General features: G+C 58.7%; 1 protein-coding gene across 3 annotated transcripts; it reads left to right on the forward strand.

Annotated features, from left to right (window-relative positions):
* The first annotated feature begins 957 nt into the window (after positions 1–957).
* On the forward strand, positions 958–19,865 carry ARRDC2 (arrestin domain containing 2). Of its 3 annotated transcripts, none has more exons than XM_075902954.2 (8): positions 958–1,330; positions 15,286–15,352; positions 15,542–15,689; positions 16,362–16,464; positions 16,782–17,038; positions 17,681–17,843; positions 18,114–18,265; positions 18,363–19,865. In XM_075902954.2, exons 1-8 carry the CDS (start codon positions 1,066–1,068, stop codon positions 18,414–18,416), a joined length of 1,209 nt encoding a protein of 402 aa, XP_075759069.1. In that variant the 5' UTR covers positions 958–1,065; the 3' UTR covers positions 18,417–19,865. The 3 variants fall into 3 exon arrangements, with proteins under 3 accessions (XP_075759069.1, XP_025042315.2, XP_075759068.1); XM_025186530.3 differs by lacking the exon at positions 958–1,330 and adding an exon at positions 3,131–3,306; XM_075902953.2 differs by lacking the exon at positions 958–1,330 and adding an exon at positions 13,254–13,888.
* The last annotated feature ends 492 nt before the right edge of the window (positions 19,866–20,357 follow it).

The raw sequence follows: 20,357 nt of genomic DNA on the forward strand, positions 1-20,357 counted from the left end.
TTGGGCCCAGTTTCAGACAGTGAAACAGCAGTTGGGTCTGGAAGGGAACGGAATCTGCCTGGGAGAAAGAAGGCTTTTTCTCCCCCCCCCGCCCCCCCCAAGTTCTTGCTTGTTCTGCTTCCCAGGAATGCTCTGCGCTTGGCTGAGGAAAGGCTGCACAATCTTGTTTTGATTCCAGTGGTGACGTTCAATCTGACCAAGAAAAAAAAAAACTTGTAGTGCAGCCAACGCACCGGCCCCCTCCCCTGTGCCGGAGCAGTCGGCACGTAGCCGTTCCACGTCAGCTGCTTCTGGGGAGCAGAGATAAGGGGAGAGGTGTCCGCCTAAGTTTAGATTAAAAGTCAGTCCAGTGCCTGGGTGTTCCCGCGGTGGCTCGGCTCCGACCTGAGGGAAGTCACGCAGATGCCCAGGCTGGTGCACAGCCTAGATCCAAAGGGCTTATCCTAAACACCCCCCCCCCCACACACACACACTACCCCCTGCAGGGCTGTAGGTCCAGCTGGCAGGAGCTGGAGGGGCCTAGCCCCATCTTCGGGCTCCTGCCAGTGCCACACAAGCCCCTGTTTACACCCTGGGGCCGGGCCTGGTGCCTGACATCACTGTGCATAGCTCCGGAGCTTGTAAAGAGGCACCAGAAAACCTGGAGTCCGGGCAACTGGCCTCTATTCCCACTGGGACCCTGGGCCTGCTGGGGAATGCGGGGCAAGTCACTTGCCCCCCGCCGTGCCTCAGTTTCCCCGACTGTAAAAGGGGCCCCTACAGCGCTCCGGCTCCCCAGGGCCTGCCGGGCTGGTGTCGCTCCGGGGGCTGCGGCCAACGAGCCCAGAAGCGGGGCCGGGCTGAGGGCAAAGCAGAGCGCGGACGGGCCTTACAAGGCCATAGGCGCCCGGCGAGCCGGAGCCACAGCCGCGGGGCGGAGCCGCGGCGCTGGGCGGGTAGGGCCTGCGGGGCGGAGCGTGTCCCGGGCTCGGGGCTGCCTGGTGCGGAGCGGCCCTGCGCCGAGCCCGGACTCCGCTGCGCCGAGCCCCGCCGGAGAGACGCGTCCCGGGTGCCGGGCTGGGGGCCATGCAGCGCCTGGGCAAGATCCGCAGCTTCGCGGTGGAAGTGGCCGGGGGCCCGGCGCAGGGCGCCTACCGCGGCGGGGAGCTGCTCTCCGGCCAGGTGGTGCTGGAGCTGGGCCAGGGGCTGCAGGTGCGGGCGCTGGAGGTCTGCGCCCGGGGCTTGGCCACGGCGCACTGGCTGGAGAGCCGGAGCGTGGGCATGAACACGGTCTACAGCGACTACACCGCCTGCGAGCCCTACCTCCGGGCGCGCCGCCAGCTCATCCGAGGTGAGTCCCCCGCCCTGCCCCGCACCGTGCCTCAGTTTCCCCATCTGGCCTGTCCCTGGCATCCCCACGGAGCCGCCGCCTCCCTCCCTCCCCGCCCCGAGCGGTCTCTGTCCCGGTGCCTGGCCCTGCCCTCCTGCCGGGTACTGGCCTGTCCCTGGCATCCCTGGGAGCCACCCCCCCCCAGCGGTCTCTGTCCTGGTGCCTGGCCCTGCCCGCCTGCCGGGTACTGGCCTGTCCCTGGGAGCCGCCCCCCCGGAGCGGTCTCTGTCCTGGTGCCCGGCCCTGCCCGCCTGGTGATGGTGGCCAGCTTGCTCTGTGACTGCTCCGTGGAACATGGGGCCGCTGGGACCCACCCCAGCTCCCTGTCTTCAGCTGATGCCAGCTTAAGCAGCGGGGCGCTGATGGTGGCTGCCCGGCTGTTCCCGGGGCGGGCGACTTGCTCTGGGGATGCACCGCAAGCCGCCCGCCTTAGCTGTGTCTGTCCCAGTGCCCGGCTCTGCCCGCCTGCCGGAGCTGGCCTCTCCCTGGCATCCCTGCAGAGTCACAGCACACACACACACACACACACACCCTTGGCTGCTTGCGTGTGCCTGTCCTGTTCTGGAGCAGAAAGGGTCCAGTTTGTCCTGCCGGGGAGGAGTTTGGGCCGTGAGTGCTCCTTGCGCTGCGGGATTGGGCTGGGAGTGCTGGCATGGAGGGATCTTGGTACGGTGTCTGTGCAGAGTCCTGCAGAAGCCTGTTGTGCGAACATACCCCGGGGGTAACTTTGGAAAGCGGCCTGTGGCACCCCCCAGTCGCTGCCCCCGGCATTTACTCGGATCTCCAGGGCCGGGAGGCAAACAGCAGTGCAAGAAGCGGCCCCCGGCTCGAGCTGGGAAGGGGATGGTGCATGCACACGGGTGGGGTGGTGCCTCACCTCCCATGCACTGGTGCCTATGGAGGTGAGATCGGGCCATGGCAGCTGGCAAGCTCCTATTTCTGCAGACAGGTAAGAGCTTGCCCGCTTTGCGCAAGATTCCCTACCAGCCCTGTGTGGGCAGGAGGGCAGGTTCTAGCAGCGGGAGCTTTGCCGGGACTAGCCCGTCGCAGGGCTGCGGATCTGGAATAGGCTGTCTGGCCCTACGGCAGTAAGACCCCCCCCCACCCCCAGCGGTGGGCTGTCTAGCTGTGAATTGGCCCTTTTGGGGGCTGTTCTCTGCCCCACGTGGAGGGGGAGCAAAGTTAGCTGGGTGTTGGGCCCTGCAAACAGTTCAGAGAGCCCATAGGCCCCTTAGAGAAATGACTCCTTGGCCCAGGGGAGTGAGGCACTCGGCTCTCCCAGCAGGGCAGACGATGCTCAGTTCCAATCCGCCGTGGAGCCCAGTCCGTGCCCTGTCTGGGGGTGGGCAAGGCGTCATGCCGATCGCGCTTCCCAGGACACCGCCCTCTGCCGGGCCCTGGAGATGCCAAACCTCAGAACAGGGCCACTCCGGGCAGCAGCAGGGCCAGCAGCCTGGACCCTCCCCCGCCTGTGGTGCCTCCCCCAGACCTGGCAGGGAGCTCCCCTGGCAAGAGCTCGGTGAGAGAGGCCTCCTGGCACTGGGGGAGGCCGGGGGCACTGGGGGAGATTTCGCTGAGGTTGACTCCAGAGGGCTGCACGGCTTCAGCCTTTCATAAAAAGGCTGCTGGTGAGCGCCCACCCCCAGCTCTGCCCAGGCAGGTTTGCCCTGCGAGATGCTGGGGCGGGGGTTCAAAGCGCTGGTGTCGGAGCACAAGCACCCTTGGCTTTACTGCTCTTAAGCCCTGTTTCCTATTGGCAGCTCCTGAGTCGCCTGCTCCCGGGCCAGCACCCCCTCCAGGGCGTTCTCTCCGCTGCTGGCATTGAACCACTATGGACCAAACCTCTGTACCACGGGCTGGGGCCTGGGGCTCTCAGAGCTGCTGCTGCGGCTCTTGTGTTTGTACAGAGAAGAATAAACAGCGGAGTCCCCCCAGGTGTGAGTGCAGAACTTAGCTGGCTGGCAAATATTTGTTCTTGTTCCATGGCTCTGGCCCTGCCCTCTCCTCCTGGACTTCACCCGTAACCTGCTTACTAGGCACTGGCTGCCCCGGTGCCTCAGTTTCCCCATCTGGCCTGTCCCTGGCATCCCCACGGAGCCCCCCGAGAGGTCTCTGTCCCTCTGCTGGGCCCTGCAGCCAAGTTAGGCTGGCCTGGACATGGAGCACAGAGGAGCTGTGCTCATTAACAGCAGGTCAAGCTCGTTGCAGATGCCCTCCCCATGGAGTCTCTGCCCCAGAGATTCCAGAGGGAAACGTCCCTGCTCGGATGCAACGTGGAACTGGACTGGGTATTTCCAGTGCTCTGCCGGCGCTGTCCTGTCCGCAGGGGAGGGGAGGTTCTACTTCCCACTCGGCCTAATTCTCCCCACCAGGCACTGCGAGCGTGGGCATAAATGCCGATCCACGGAGCCGGGTGGAAGGAACCAGTCCCTGGAATTCACCGTGGCTGGCTGGGGGTGGGCTGCAGGGTTTGAGCTGGGAGTGGACATGTGATTGCCAAGCCACATTTGGGGATCTCTGGCCACGTCCGGCCTGGGAACCAGCGGCAGAGCCCTGGAGGACGTGTTAAGCAGCGGTAGCCTCCTGGGGAGTCCAGCCCTCGGTTCCCCCCCCCCATTGTCCAGGGGCTCTGCACCGCGCTCGTTACAGTCGCAGGAGGGTGAACAGGCGAGGGAGTAGGGAGCAGCCCCAGGGACCTGCTCTCTGGTTTGTGCACAGCCCTGTGGATGATTGATTCTGTGAGCTGGGAGGCCGATGTTCCCCATTAGCGCCTGCCGGGATTCCTCCCCGTTGCCCCCAGGCGCGAACTGTTGTCTGTGTTGAGCTTGCACAGCTGTGTTTGCGCGTTGTAAGAACCCCGCGGGTGCCACGGGGAGGGAGGCGCATTGCCAGACTCGACCCTGCTGGGATGCAACATGGAACCGGGATGGGTATTTCCAGGGCTTCACTGGCCCTGGCCCGCCCACAGGGGAGAGGAGGTTCAGCCGGGCCCCATGGGGAGATCCTGGGGTTTGCCCCACACCAGGGTTTGTGATTGTATTGGTGTCAACCTTGTGCTGCGTTCCTGCTCCCCCTGGTGATCGTGGGGCACGAGGAGGCGAGGGACGTGCACCAGTGGGGTAGCCAAAACTGCTCCGGTGGGGGCTCCACCCAGCACGCTCGCCCCACTGCCAGGGCCCTACACGGCTGGGGTGCACTGTGGGCGCCGGCCTGCCTGTCAGCACTCGGTGCACCGCCCACGTGGCCTCTCCCTGCAGCAGCGTCCGCTTCCTGCTGAGTTCTGCTGCTTGCTGGAGTTTAAACAAAAATACAGCGGGTGGCATGGTAACGAGGCCGAGCAGAGCCCCGGTGGGCGGGGTGCTGGGTTTCCTGCTGAGCTTCCTAGCTCCTCCCTCCGGCAGGCAGCCAGCCGTGCGCCCAGCTGGGGCCCCTGGGCAGATCTGCGCAGGAGCGGGGGGCTTCCTCCAGGCGGTTCCCAAATGGAGTCTTCTGCCCCCGGGATTTAGAGAGAGCTTGTACCTTTGCCAGCTCTGGCCATTGGGGATCCCAAAGCACTTTGCAGGGGGCGCCTTCCCAGCCTTGTTTGTTAGCTGCATTGTGGTGGTGCCTTGAAGGCAGGGCCCTGCCAGGAGAGCTAGCCATGCCCCCAGAGCTGAGTCTAACGGTAACATTTTGAAAAGCACCTCCGTGACTTCGGAGCAGCGTTCCCTCTAAGCTGAGCGCTTGGACGGCCACCCAGGAAAGATTCAAATGCTGCCCTGCTAATTAGCAGAGTGCCCGCCGCTGGCAGCAGCCAGCAGCATGTGTTTCTACTGGGGGTGCACATCTGCACAGGCCTATGTGCGTGTAAAAAATTTATTCTGCACATAGATGGAGAAAACTAGAGGGAACACTGCTTCGGAGCCCCCATTTCATTGATTTTTCAGTGGGACTTTGGCCCCTAAGTGCCTATGTTAGTTTGGAAATTATCACCCTGGGTCTGGGTTTTAGTATCCACCTGCTTTACAGCCAAAGAACCAGTGACACAGAGAGATGAAGGCCGTGCTGGTGCAAACACTCGCATGTGGGCGTAATTTCAGTAGGTCTGCTCACCGGCTTATAGTTAAGCACGTGTAGGTGTCTGCAGGGTTGTGGCCACGGGTGAGTCACACAGGCACGTCAAGTACTTGAAAGGGTGTTATGGAGGAGGAGGGAGAAAAATGGTTCTCCCTGGTTGCTGAGGACAGGACAAGAAGCAATGGGCTTAAATTGCAGCAAGGGAGGTTTGGGTTGGACATCAGGAAAAACTACCTGCCTGACAGGGTGGTGAAACACTGGAATACACTGCCTAGGGGATTGTGGAATCTCCATCTCTGGAGACATTTAAGAGCAGGTTAGATAGACATTTATCAGGGATGGTGCTTGGTCCTGGGATTGGACCTGACGACCTCTCAAGGTCCCTTCTACTTCTAGTGTTCTGTGATTCTATGACCCGGCAAGAGACACTAAGTCCACTTCTCCCCTGCACAATCACCAGTAGAACCCAGGAGTCCTGACTTTCCACGCTGGTCCAAGCCACTCCAGTTGACGCTGGCATTGCACCGGTGCAGGTAAAAGGGCAGGATTGGGCCCCCCGTGCCAAGTGGGCATGGCACGCTCGCTTTCTGTGGGGGCAGCCATTGGTGCCTGTTCTGCCCTGGTGTGAGTGACCCTGCCACCCCACAAGGTGCCAGGCAGGAGGGAGCTAGGTTCAGTGCCTCTCACAGGCCTTTAAGGGAAGCCCCATTGCATTTAAGCTGCGGGTGGGGAAGGCACATGCTGTACGTGCCCAGCGCTGGGGCTCTCACTCACCTGCCATTGCTGCGTCTTGTCTTAAGGTCTCCGTCCTCGACCTGCACCGGTGTGCCTGGCTCAGCCTGGCTGGGGGTGGGGCAGCGCCAGGGTGCGGAAGATCCGGGGCTGGGTGCTCCAGAGCCTGAGGCAGGCCCAGGGAGTGCCCTGTGGCCACTGTGACGTGCAAGGAGCACGGAGCTGAGAGAGATCTGAGGCTGAAAGAAGCCACGGGCCTGGCAGAGCAGTTTCTGGCCACTCTCCGTGGATGCTGGGGCAAAGGAAGGCCCAGGGAAGCCACTGGGTGGCTGCTGTCCCATCTGAGGGGCAGACAGCTGGAAAAGAACTCAGCAGGGTTAATTCCAGGCAGGCAGATGCGGGTTGTGTTACTGCTTTGTTGGAACCTGTGACCTCCAGAGGGGGTGAGGGGGGTACGCCCAGGAGCCCTGGCTTGAAGGAAGAGGAGGTCTGAGGAGGCGAGGAAAGGGACAAGAGGGAGCAGAGTCAGAGGTGTTTGCATTCCCACATGGGCCTGGAGTTTTCCTTGAGATATGCATCATGATAAACTGCCCTGTGGCAAGGGTGTTCTCGGTTCCGGGGAACGTTAGGACAACAGCTGGGGGACAGAGGCCAGGCGACTGAAGGGGCATGTGGGAACCTTTGGCTGACAGTGGGCAGAGCTAGTGCTAAGGTCCCATTACTGGGGGAGGAGGGAAGAAGGTTTGGGGGGAATTTGCCATCGACATTGAAAAACAACCTAACAGGCTAGTCAGAGCCTTGGAAAATCTTGGATTTGAAGAATTTAGAAACGTTTCTGTGTCAGTATCTTGCTGTAGCCGAAAGCTCATGATCCCATCTCCATGTTTTGTTAGTCTTTAAAGTGCTACCAGACTATTTGTTGGTTTATCCTGGACAGATTGACTCAGCTACCCCCTGAAGCCTATAATTTATGTACAGGATGAGCTCTGCACAATGTACCGATTTTGGCCCTATCTGGCAATAATTTGAGGCCTCTTGAAGATTATTTTTGGGGGGACAAATATCCCCGGTTCTCCCACTACCACCAGCACCTGCAGCTGGGCTAAAGAAACCTCAGGGCTAGTCTGCAGGGCAGAGCCCCTGCCTGGCCCCTGCGATAGCACCCCCCCCGAATGCAGACAAAGCTGCGTCCGTGGGTGACGTTTGTCCACCAGCATAGTAAACACCGCTGCCCTAGAGGGCATTAGCGGGGCTGAAAGAACCCCTCTTCTGTTGGGATGGCCGCATGTGGGCTGGGAGCTTTGCTGGCACAGCTGTCTTGGCGAGCGGTGTGTGGCTTTGTCACACCCCTGATTGCCAACAAAACTTTGGTCAAAGTCCCCCACCGACCAAGCTGTGTCTGGGGACCGGTTGCATCCTGAGACTCTAGTGGTTGGCCACTAGGTGTCGCTGGTTCCCTTCCCTGAAACACCAAGGCAAAGGCGTTTCTGGGTTCCTCCCTGTGGGTGTTACTGAGCAGAGGAGCTTTGCTTTGCTCGGTGGCAGGCAGTGGAAACATGCTACCGCTGTGCTCTGGACAGAAAAGCCCTGTGATTCTGCAGCGCCGGGCCTGTGCACAGCCCTGGTGGGAGCAGTGGGGCTCACCGCAAAGCAGGGCACTTCCTAGGCACTGCCCCTTAGGGACATGTCTCCCTTTGGTACGTGGGCAGCGCCCGCCCGCTGTCGATGGCCCGGGCACCCCCTTGTGACGCTTGTACCTGGGAGCACGGGGAGAAAAGTCACCCTCTTTCCTCTGCACGTGGTGTGATTAGTGGGTGGGGAAGCCTGTGACATTGGGAGGAAAGGGAAAAGCTCGAAAACCGGCTTCCTCTACTCTGGGAGTGCAAATGCGATTGGTCCCCTTGGTGATCCCATGGTTCTCACCTGGCATCACTGGGAGGGGCAGCCAGCCAGGGCTCTGGGGGGCCCCTCCACTGTGCGTTTGGATCCCTTGCAGGTTAGGGTTTCTTTTACGTTTGGCTTTCTCACGGAATTGACTGCCTTTCGGTGCCTGTCTGTACAATGGCACGGCTATGCTTTTATCGTCAAGTGCCTGATTCAGACTTAACTCCTACACCGTGTGGGTGTTATTTGAGAATTAAAGAACCACTATGAATTAGGGTGAGGTATGGGATAGCCCTGATGGAGAACACTGTGTGGACTTTAACAGGGCTAATTTTGTCTTTCATTTCCTTATCTCCTCCGCCTTTTTCTCAACTCATACAGATTCTAGCAGTTTTCTAAAAGAATGTTTCCCACATGCTGCTGCTGAACCAAATGTCCTGCTCCTAATTAGGTAAGATTCCCGTTAGATCCCATTGCTGGACACTCATCACGCTTTCCCTGCACAACTCTCATCACACTCTGGTTATCTGGGGTGTTATTTACGTGCCCTACAGAGGGGCGGGGAACCTTAGGCCCCGGGGGCTGGATGTGGCCTCCAGCTTGCCTGGATCTGGCCCCTGAGGCTCACCACTGACACCCACCCGGAGGGCTGGAGCACACAAAATCTACTAGCCTGCTCTGGTGTGTGAGGGAAATGGGGGGGGGGGGGTGTCTTTTTCCTTCTCAGTCAGATGCTTCTCACTTTTGTGTGGCCCCTCACTGATTTTTTCAGTGGGTCAGTGGCCCCCGACTCAGAAAAGATTCCCCACCCCTGCCCTACAGTTTGAAATGGGCCATCTGTTGTGGCCAGAAGGGCATAAGCACAGGAGAATTGCCATACTGGTCAGACCAGAGTCTAGCTTCCTGTCTCTACAGAGGCCTGTGCCAAGAGTTTTGGGGGAAGCGAACGCAGCAGGGTGGGTATGGAGTGATCTATCCATGCGTTTACTCCTAGCTTCTTTCTGGTAGTCAGACGTGTAGGATCACTGTGAGTGTGGGAATGTGTCCCTGGCCATCGTGGCTAATCACCACTGATGGACTTGTCCTCCATGGACTTATCTAACTCTGTTTTTTCTTTTTTTTTTAATACTGCTATACTTTTGGCTTCGCAGCGTCCCAAGGCAATGCTCCGGTTAGTTGTGTTTTGTGTGAAAAAGGACTTTTCTCTTTTTTTGCATTAACTCTATTAATTACGTGAGACGACTCCTGGTGTTGTTATATGGTGGGAAAGGGTAAACACCACCTTTCTACTCACTTTTTCCTACACCAGCGATGATTTTCGAGGCCTCCACGTATCCCTCTGAGTTATCTTTTTTCTAAGCTGGGCAGCCAAACTCTTTGCAGGCTCTCCTCTTGTGGAAGCCCTTTTCAACCCCTTTATCATCTTGCTGCCCGATTCCGAATCTTTTCCAGTTCCACTCTCACCTCATGGAGACAGGGTGACCAGAACTGGACACCACACCTTGATTTATATAGTAGCAATAGGATATTTTCTGTCTTATTTTCTGTCCCTTTCTTAATTGGCCTTAACCGACTGTTAGACTCTTTGACTGCCGCTGTGCATTGATCAGAAGTTTTTTGGAGAAAACACAGGGGTGACGCCACAAACTGTTTTTTGGGTGGCTAATTTAGAACCAGCGTTTTGCATATCTAGTTGGGATTATTTCTTCCAAAATGTCTTTCTTTCCGCATATCAGAGCCAGGCTTCTGAAACTCCTGCAGTTAGATTTGAGTCCCTACCCACAATGCACAGCACCGAACAGTGGCTTTCTCACTGCCCCTTGAAACTGAGAGGGCTCACAGATTCCGGTGCCGGCCCATAGACACCCGTCCACGGCCCAGTCCACTGGCGTCGAAGTCCTACAGGCGAACCCGAGTGCCCCGATGAGCGAAGCCAACGTGTCTTCACACGGCCACGCCGGCTGTCATAGGATGAATGGCGGGTGAGTCACACCGAGACAATGTTGCTCTTCCGATTGGCAAAGTCTTCTGCAATCAGATGTGTGACATTCCGGTCGTGCCCCGGGGACGTTGCTTAGTGAAATAACATAGCAGGGCAAACCGTGCCTCCGCTGGCCCTGGCCGCAGTGACGACTGACTTCGCTGCAGGGCTGGAGCACGCAGCTCCACACCCCTTGGAAAATTCCTGGCCTCCCAATGCATCGGGGCCTACCCCCCTTCCGAACCCAGACACAGAGACTTGGAGGGGCCTGTGAGTGCTCTGTGGAGAGGCAGAACGTACAAGGAGCTATGGAGAGGAAGGGTATTCTGAGATTTAGGCTTCACTGCGGTTGGCACCCACGCTAGGTAGCTCAGGTATGTCTTGCATGGGCTGATTTTGCTCCCTGCCCACACACACACTGCATTGCAGATAGTCCTACAGTCGCTCTGGGACTCCTTTCCCCATCTCTACAATGCAGCCAGTTCTTCCCTCAAAGATTGTCAGGATCCGATGGAGCAGGGATATGGGGGCCCTAAACGGGGAGAATGTTCAGTCTTTTACGAGGGCCCAATCCAACCCCTGCTGAAATCAGCGGAAGCCTTGGAATGCTGTAGCACAGGACAACGTGGCTACCTCTAGACTGGCGTGATTTTCCGCAAATGCTTTTAACGGAAAAGTTTTTCCGTTAAAAGCATTTGCGGATAAGAGCGTCTAGATTGGCACGGACGCTTTTGCGCAAAAGCACTTTTTGCGGAAAAGCGTCCGTGCCAATCTAGACGCGGTTTTGCGCAAGAAAGCCCCGATCGCTATTTTCGCGTAAGAGGGCTTTTGCCCAAATGGGAGCAGCATAGCATTTCCACAAGAACACTGACAATCTTACATGAGATCGTCAGTGTTCTTGCGGAAATTCAAGCGGTCAGTGTAGACAGCTGGCAAGTTTTTCCGCAAAAGCACCTGCTTTTGCGGAAAAACTTGCCAGTCTAGACGCAGCCCGTGTGTGTCTCTTGAGAAGTGAGAGTGGATTGTATCCTGAAGTGTCTACAGCCGTGACTGGGAGCCTCCCAGAGCTGGTGCTCACAAGTTAACCCGGCCATGCGGTGGCACGCACCCTGTTCCTATCATGCAAACACCCATGACCCATGTTTCAGTGACAGAAATCTTCATTGCCGGGAGAACCCTCCCCACATCCCTCCCCATGCTGGGCACTGCACATATGTGGAACCAAGCAACAGGCCCCCAGGCAGAAACCTCCTAAGGAGTTACACATCTGCCTTTTCCAAGCTGACCAAGCCTTACATGGCTCCTGCCCCAGGTGGCTGAGCGAGTAAACCCCTCAAAGCAGGAGTTCTGGAGAGACAGGTGCCGGACAGTGCGGCCTGCCGTGATTCTGTGTTCTAGTCCCTTCCAGGCCTGGGGGCGGAGCTCACTCGTCCCTTACCTGATCAGCGGTGATCATTAAAGTGAAAGCTGCGGGAGCATCTTTCATCCCATAGGAGTGCTGGGCCCTTTATCTGCCTTCCGTCACTTCTTCCAGCCAGGCACATGGGTCTACAGAGTCTCGAATGCAACATTCTTCTACCTTTCTCTGAGCACCATAAGCCGCTGATGGAGGGGTGTAAAATCCTGTTTCATTAGTTAACCCGTTAAATGTTAAGTTTAGCTGATTACGGGTATGTCTACACTACACTACACTAGTCATCCGCAATTGCAAATGAAGCCCGGGATTTGAATTTCCCGGGCTTCATTTGCATGAAGCCAGCTGGCGCCATTTTTAAATGCCGGCTAGTTTGAACCCCGTTACGGCACGGAGTAGCTAGTTCGGATTAGGCTTCTAATCCGAACTAGCTGTACTCCTCGTGGAATGAGGAGTACAGCTAGTTCGGATTAGGAAGCCTAATCCGAACTAGCTACTCCGTGCCGCGTGTAGCCGCGCGGCACGGGGTTCGAACTAGCCGGCATTTAAAAATGGCGCCGGCCGGCTTCACGCAAATGAAGCCCGGGAAATTCAAATCCCGGGCTTCATTTGCAATTGCGGATGACTACATTACCCCCGCTAGTTCGAACTAGCGGGGTAGTGTAGACATACCCTAACTGATTAAACTGGGGCGGGCAGAGCGAGACGTGGCCGGGGCTGCTCCAACGGGGCTGTTTCCATCTCCGCATGAGGCTGCTGACTCTCCGCCCGCGTCAGGCTGCTCCGGGATAATGGTTAACTGTTATCCTGCAAGCATCACCCATTAAGGATGACACTTACTCTTACCGTAACCAGGCACACGGGCAGGGTGTGGCACAGGTTAGTGGCACGTCCTGCAATGGAGAGAAGAGATGGGTTCAGAATCCCGCCCTTTGGTTTCTGGCCATTGCTTGAGACTTTAGAGAGCTGGGAAACGATCTAGGCCAGGGGTGACTGTGACGGGTTACTTTGCTCCCTGCATCAGGGCCCAGTGCTGGGGGAGATGAGGGACAATGCAAGGGGCAGTTTGCTAGTGTTTCTCCTTTCACCTGTAAGCAGAAAGGGTGGGTTGTACTGGGGGAGGGGGCTTCCTTTCCTCTTTGCAAGCCTTTATTTTGAACCACTCTGTTAGGCTGTAACTTTAAAAACAAGGGCTGTGTCTGGACTGGCCAGTTTTTCCGCAAAATCAGCTGCTTTTGCGGAAAAACTTGCCAGCTGTCTACATTGGCCGCTTGAATTCCGCAAAAGCACTGACGATCTCATGTAAGATTGTCAGTGTTCTTGCAGAAATACTATGCTGCTCCCGTTCGGGCAAAAGGTCCAGTGTAGACAGCTCTGATTTGTTTTCCGCAAAAAAAGCCCCGATCGCGAAAATAGCGATCGGGGCTTTTTTGCGGAAAAGCGCGTCTAGATTGGCATGGACGCTTTTCCGCAAAAAGTGCTTTTGCGGAAAAGCGTCCGTGCCAATCTAGACTGGCATGATTTTCCGAAAATGCGTTTAACGGAAAACTTTTCCGTTAAACGCATTTCCGGAAAATCATGCCAGTCTAGACACAGCCAAGGAGTCGTCCTGGGGCACCTTACAGACCAACACAAATAGTAGCCTGAGCTTTCCTGGGCAAAGCCCACTTCTTCAGATGAGCTGCTAGCTGCCACAGGACTACTCCGTGTTTATTTTGAACAGCATGGATGGGGGGAGGGGACTGCCCTTCCCGTGGGAGCCAGCCAGGCACCCCTCCCCGCCGTAGCTAGGGGCAGGCTCGGATCTGGAGCTCGCTGGGGCTTTGCCGAGTGGGGGAAAGTTGATCTTCACGGCGGGGTGGGGCGGGGAGTCGATGCATGGCCCCGGGCTCTGCCTGCAAAGCCCCAGAGAAGGGGGCTGCTCCGCGGGCCAGGCCCCACACATGCTCAGTGCCTTGTTTTGCACGTCTCGGCCCCATCCATCTCTCTGGCAGCTCCCGGCCCGCCCCGGCTCGGGATAGGCCGGCGGTGCATGGGTTGGCGGCTCATTGGGCGTCAGGCGAGGGGGCGGCCCGGGCCAGCGCAGCCACATGGCATTTAAAGGGCCCCGCTGCGAGGCGCTGCTAGGCTGATTCGTCCGGCCCTTCCGCGTCCTGCTCGGCTCCCGGCTCCGCCATGCTCTTCGACAAGCTCCGTCGCTTCTGCGTCCTGCTCGACTGCCCCGAGCTGGACTCGCCGCCCGTTTTCAGCTCGGGCGAGTCGGTGTCCGGCCGGGTGGTGGTGGAGCTGGCCGGCGAGGCGCGGCTCAGTGCCCTGCACCTCCACGCCCAGGGCTGCGCCAAGGTGCACTGGACCGAGTCGCGCAGCGCCGGCTCCAGCACCGCCTACACCCAGAACTACAGCGACCAGGTGCAGTTCCTGAGCCACCGCGACACGCTGCTGGCCCCGCCAGGTAGGGCTCGCAGCGTACGGGCAGGGGCGCGGGCTGGGGACGGACAGGGGCGCACGGACAGGGGCGCACGGGCGCAGGCTGGGGACGGCCCGGGGCGCACGGACACGGGCGCAAGCTGGGGACGGCTCGGGGCGCACGGACAGGGGCGCACGGGCGCAGGCTGGGGACGGCCCGGGGCGCACGGACACGGGCGCAAGCTGGGGACGGCTCGGGGCGCACGGACAGGGGCGCACGGGCGCAAGCTGGGGACGGCCCGGGGCGCACGGACAGGGGCGCAAACTGGGGACGGCCAGTGGCGCACAGGGGCAGGCTGGGGGAACCCGGGGCATACGTGCAGTGGCGCAGGCTGGGGAGTCCCTGGGTACAGGCACAGATACTCGGGCTGGGGCGCCGCTAAGCACAGGCTGTCACTCCCGACCGTGTTCGCCTTGTCCCGGGAGTTGCATGGAAAGGGGCGCGTCTGGCGCTGCTGGGAGCCGAATCTGGGCATATGGCTTACCCGCGGCTCCCTCCCCTGGGCTGTTTCTGGGGGGCTCGTGCAGGAGGCAGCGTTGTCTCCTTTGGGACAGTAGGCGCTGGGAGCTGCTGCGGAGGTCCAGTGCTCTCTGTAGGGGCTTCTCAGAAGCATGGCTGAGAACACCACCACTGTCCTGTCCTGTGTCAAACTTCTGCCAAGTCCCCCTCTGCAGAGGGGGCCACAGTTGCTAGGCTGAAGCTGTTGTTGGTCCCACATGCCCCATAACTAGCAGTTCTGCACTATGAGGCAGGGCAAGTCCTGGGGTATAGTCAGAGGCCAGACTGAGTCTCTTCTACCCACAGCAGCACACAGATACTTCCTGGTGTGACTGATTAGTTCCCCCCCCCCCCCCAAAATCTCTGCCCTTGGAACTGTTTGAGATGGACTGTGAGTACACCTTGTGCGTACACCTTGAGCTGGAGGGCGGTAGTTTGTTTGCCCGTCAGTCAGAAAGAAGAGGGTTGCTGTATTTGTGCCGGGCAGGCGAGGAAGACTGTGGCATGTGTTGGTTGTGGTTGTTAAGAATGATCAGTTAGCTTAGGCGTTACCAGAGTGTCCTCTTGGTTCCCAATGGTCGGAAGATCGTAACTTAAATCCAAATCTACTGCTGACAGGTTGTGTTTGCCCTAAAGGCTCCCTGCAAAGGCTCCCTCCTGTCTCATGTCACAACTGTTGTGATTTCAGGGCTTCTGTTTTGCTTTTGTGTCCCAGTGCTTTGGCCACTCCTTCGGAGTCAGACCGAAAGTAACTTCTGAAGGCTGCATTGGGCTTCCTTTAAGTGGCAGCCAAACAAGCACCCTGGTGATCAGGAAGTCTCGCGAGAGAATCTTTCTCGCACTCCTCTTTACATCCCTTTTTTTTTTTTTCCTCTCCCCCACAGACAATGGCGAAGTCACCGTTCTACAGGCAGGAAAACACGAGTTCCCCTTCGTGTTCCAGCTCCCAGAGTAAGTTCAGCGTCATTTGTTGTGGTAGCACCATTGCCAGAATCCCTCCCTGTGTCCCACAGGCGAACTGGGTGAGCCTATCGGCCGCTCCCAAGAGCCCGCACACGTGCTCTGGGTGTGGGCTCTGTGGTGGAATCAAGGGCTCTGTGGGGGGAACCCTCCTAACCGTTGTCCCTTCTCCCTGGGCAGGACTCTGGCCACCTCCTTTGAAGGAAGGCATGGGAACGTGCGCTACTGGGTGAAAGCCAAGCTCCACAGACCCTGGTCAGTGGTCAAGAAGGCAAAGAAAGAATTCACGGTGATCGAACCGATTGACATCAACACCCCAGCTTTGCTGGTAAGCGAGTGCCAGCCGGGAGTGACAAGTGATGCTGGGTGCCTGATGTGAGGTGCCTTGAAAGGGCCGGATGCTCCAAACGTGGCGAGTCGTTCGTCCGTCTGTCTGTCTGTCTTCTCCCGCCCCCCTCCCCACCTGCCACGGAGATGCTCCAAAGTCAGTTTCTCTCTATCCCATGTGAAAACTGTGGCTTAAGCGCATAGGCAGCCAAGTCAGCACCTGCCTTGCCTGTTATCCTGGCAGGGTGCCACTGTGCAGTGTCCGAGTCTGAGTCAGCTGACTTGGGCTGGCAGGACTTGCCGTGCGGGGCTATAAATACCTGAGCGGACATCGGGGCTTGGGCTGGAACTTGGCTCTGGCCCCCAGCGGGACGGGGGTGCCTAGGCTGCTATTCTTAGCCCTGCACCAAGCCCAAGTCGGCCGCCCAGGGCTGAGGCTCGCTGCTGGAGGTTTGTTCTTGCTCGGTAAATGTGATCCAGAGATGCAGGAGGAACCGTCAGTGGGACTTCCCCCCCCCCCCCCCCCCCCCCTCTGCTCCATGGGCGACTAGTCTCCGTCTTCACAGGTCCCCTGGAGACAAAACCCTTTGAGGGGGATCCTGGGAGGGAGAGGTGGACGGTGGCTCCTGTTAGGAATGGCTGAAACTTACCTTGCTTCTGTCCCTTCCTCTAGGCTCCTCAGGCAGGCGTGAAGGAGAAGCTGGCCCGTGCCTGGTACTGCAACCGTGGCCAGGTCTCGGTGACGGCCAAGATAGACCGGAAAGGCTACACGCCAGGTAACTCGCTATGCTGAATGTAATTGCCCTGGGGAATGGGGAATGTGGAGTGGAGCTTGGAAGCGGCTCGGGGGTCCCTGGGGCTGTCCTGGTCTGGTGGGAAGCCCCTGACCCCTGCTCAATGTGGCCTTGGTCTGTGCCGCTTCCCAAGAACAAATAAGGGGCTGGCTGGAGTTGCAGGAAGAGACTCTCGCCTGACAGAGGCGATCCCAGGCCGTGCTGCAGAGAAGCCGGGCCTGGTTTCTCTGACGTGGTGTGTGCCCTGTGGCCGGGCCGGGCTGTTCTATTGAACCCGTCCCTCACCCTCTCTCCACTAGGTGAGGTCATCCCCATCTTTGCTGAAATTGACAACGGCAGCACCCGCACCGTGGTGCCCAAAGCTGCCATCATCCAGATTCAGACGTTCATTGCCCGGGGCACCAAGAAGCAGAAGAAGTCGGTGGTGGCCAGCATCGTGGGTGACGCCGTGGCGGCTGGCAAGAGGGAAGTGTGGCACGGCCGGGCGCTGAAGATCCCCCCGGTGGGCCCATCCATCCTGCAGTGCCGCATCATCCGCGTGGAATACGCCCTGAAGGTAGGTAGGATGTGCAACAGGGCGGCCCTGCACCAGGAGGCCTTGAATTAAACCAGTTGCCGAGACAGCTCTGGTAGCTGCCTTGCTGATCCGTGTCTCCGCTGCTTAACTTCATAGCCACGCTGAGCGTGGTTCGGCCCTTCTCCTGTGGGGCGCTTCTTGGGAGGCTTTGTGGGCCGGGCCCCTCCTGCCATGGGTCAGCATCTGCTAAAGATGCTGTATGACGGTGGGGTCAGCAGCAGGGTGAATTTCTAGCTTCTTGACCCACGCGGCTATCCAACACCTGGCTTAGTCTCCTCATTGTCTGAACCAACCCCCCACCCAGAAGAACAGCCGGACTGGGTCAGACCAACAGTCCATCCAACCCGGTGTCCTGTCCACCGATAGTGGCCAGTGCCAGGTACCCCAGCAGGAGGGAACACAACAGGGAATCCTCACGTGATCCCTCCCCTGTGACCCATTTCCAGACACAGGCTAGGGACACCATTCCTGCCCATCCTGGCTGATAGCCATTGATTGATGGACCTCGCCTCTGCTTTGGGCAGGGCTGGGTGCTGCCTGTCACCGGGGGCCGAGGGAAATGCAGAGGAAGGGGCTTTCTGCAGAGATGACACCCTCCCCCTGTGTCGTCCTCCTCAACAGGTGTGTGTCGATATTCCTGGGACCTCCAAGCTGCTCCTGGAGTTGCCCCTTGTGATTGGGACGATCCCGCTGCACCCGTTCGGAAGCCGCACGTCCAGTGTCAGCAGCCAGTACAGCGTCAACCTGGACTGGCTCCGAATGGTGATACCGGAGCAGCCTGAGGGTAAGCTGCCGTCTGTGCCTGGGGACCCAGCCCCTTTGAGGTTGAGGGCGGTGGCTCCAACTCAGCTGGTTGGGGAGGGTGGGTCTGGGCACACACGGGTGGCCTTGATTTCTCTCTGGACTCCTCCTCCTGTGGCTTTGTGGGTCCTGGTGCTGCAGGGACCAGGTATCCGAGGGAGGGGATGTGGCTGAACGCAGAGGTAACAACCAGCATGTCTCCTGCTTGCAGATTCTCACCTTATCCCTCCCCCCAATTCCTCTTTTCTTCCAGCTCCCCCCGAATATTCCTCGGTCGTGTCCAGTGAAGAGTCTGCGCAGAGCCTGTCCCCGCCCTGCCAGGATGAGCTGGGCAGTGGCTTGGAAGGCCCTTTCTTTGCCTACATCCAGGAGTTCCGCTACCGTCCTCCTCCACTCTACTCCGAGGTGGGTACCGCATCCCCGGGGCGGGAGAGTGGGGGACTTTGCTGGGATCGGTCCTCCTGTGGTGCCTGGTCCAACCCCTCCTCTCTTGGCCTTTCAGGTGGATCCAAACCCCGCCTCCGACAGCATCCGGCCACGCTGCATGACCTGTTGAAGGAGGCACTGAGTGCCGTTGCTGAATTCAAATCCTGTGGGGGTGAGAAGCTTGCCGACTCGCAGGACTTCAGCCCCGAGCATCAGGAACAGTGGCCAAGAGGTGGTCGCGAGGCCGACGTTCCTGTGGTGCTGGGAACCAGTTTCCTCCCTGCCGCTCGAAACTGCCGGGGGCACCCGTGCACTAACTCGTCTTGCCCTATAGCTGAAAGGAGGATGTTGGACTTGCTGTGTGGGGTAGGGGCGGCTCCTGAGTGTGGGGCCAGGTGGCAGCGGGAGAGGAGGGTGGAGGGCTAAATTCTTCTGCAGGGTGCCCAGGAGCAAGCCGAGTTCTGTGCTCCTGCTCCAGCTGACTCCAGTGGAAGGAAACCAGGCTGGGACATGCTGCTCTGGATGACCGGAGAGCGTTTGACTCTTGCTCTGGATAAGGCGGGAGGATTGCCGTGCTGTTTGTTCACTGGATTCCTGTCTCCGAGGAATTAAATGGGGTTGTGCTCCCCAAGCGGCGGCTCAGCCCCATCAGCCATGAGCGGTGCCCCACGGTTCCTACTGTTGGGGCAGCATCTGGTCTGACGCGCTGGGACTCGGACGCCCTTAAAGACTTGTTTCGGGACTGTGTAGGCCAGGAGCTGGGAGCTCAGGGAGGAGCATAAACAGCAGCCAGCCCATCTGGGTATCGGCCGGGCCCAAACCGGTAAAAAAAAAAAAAACCACTGGACCTTTTGCCGGGCAGGCCTCTTTAAAGGGCTCCTGCCGTGGGGGGCGCTGGTGGCCTTTGGTCACCGTCTCGATGCAAGAGGACAAGGTGAATGGGAAATCGGGGAAGCTGCGAGCCGCAGGGTCAGTCCCTGATATGGTCAGTGTCACGTAGCCCAGCGCTGGAGGCCACTGCCCTTGAGGCCTGTAGCAGCTCTGGGCTGAGCAGATAAGAGCCTTCGGTCCACTCTGGCTGCAGTGGAGCTGCCTGCGGACTTGCTGCCTTGTGAATGCTTCAACCAGCCCCCCCCCCCCGGAGGGTGGGGCAGAGTCCCGGGCCTGCTGGTCACAAAGCACTGGAAGCTGGTGGAGCCTGTTCCCTGGGGGAAGAGGAGGTTGCAATGAAGATTTCTTGGGTGCATCCGCCTTTGGCTTCAGGCTGCTCGTACTGGTCCCTCCGCAGCCTTGACCAGAGATCTTGGCCGCTGCTAGCGGAACGAATGCATTCCATGATCTGAGACTGAACCTGCCTGACGTGGTCGCCCCCAGGTTGGGGGGAGAGAGGGGAGAGCCACGGGCAGCCAGAGTTATTCCAGCTTCGTCCTTCACCGGCTGGCTTGCAGCTATGCAGCCTGCTCCCCCACTAAGGATGGGGCAGGCTTTTTTGATATCCCTGTTGGTGTATGAGAGTATTTTTGTCTCATTCTGCTTTTGTACAACTCTGGGTTTTGCAATAAACTTTTGCTCTATTGAAGTGAGTGTCTGACAGTGTCCTAGGAATTCTACTTCCGGCCCTGCCTGCAGGGCCCACCTGTTTACATGGCATACGGCCGGCAGAGCCAGTGACTTAGACTTTGGGTCATTCGTTTCTGTCTTTGTCCCTCGTTCTCTGGATTTCCCCCTCCTCCCAGAGCCAGCCAGGCTTCTGGCCCTGGCTTAGACCCTCCTAGATCTTGCATTTGGCAGTGCTGGGTCCGGACAGTCCATTCTGTTGCCCATCCCAGCCCCAGCTCTGGGTGTCCTTTCTAGCTGGTGCTGCAGTCTGACTGCTCTCCCATGAGGAGAATCCAGCTGCTCTCCCTCCAGCTCAGGCCTGACCCAAGCTAGGTCTGAGCCATCAATACCCCTTTCTAGGCCTGATGCCTGCACTGGTGGGGCAGGACCAATTGGCTTCAGGCTCCCATTAAATCCAGTTTTGCTTCGTTCCCCTCGAGTCTTGCAGACTGGCTGTCCCTAGGAACATGGG

Source organism: Pelodiscus sinensis, chromosome 32, assembly GCF_052426305.1.
Source record: "Pelodiscus sinensis isolate ZL-2025 chromosome 32, ASM5242630v1, whole genome shotgun sequence".
Taxonomy (NCBI): Eukaryota; Metazoa; Chordata; order Testudines; family Trionychidae; genus Pelodiscus; species Pelodiscus sinensis.

Excerpts from the sequence above, each read along its gene's own strand:
- ARRDC2 (XM_075902953.2), top strand. The coding sequence starts at position 13,612 with ATGCTCTTCGACAAGCTCCGTCGCTTCTGCGTCCTGCTCGACTGCCCC. Across the intron at positions 15,690-16,361 it reads TCAACACCCCAGCTTTGCTG|GCTCCTCAGGCAGGCGTGAA; the intron begins GTAAGCGAGTGC and ends CCCTTCCTCTAG. Across the intron at positions 16,465-16,781 it reads CCGGAAAGGCTACACGCCAG|GTGAGGTCATCCCCATCTTT; the intron begins GTAACTCGCTAT and ends TCTCTCCACTAG.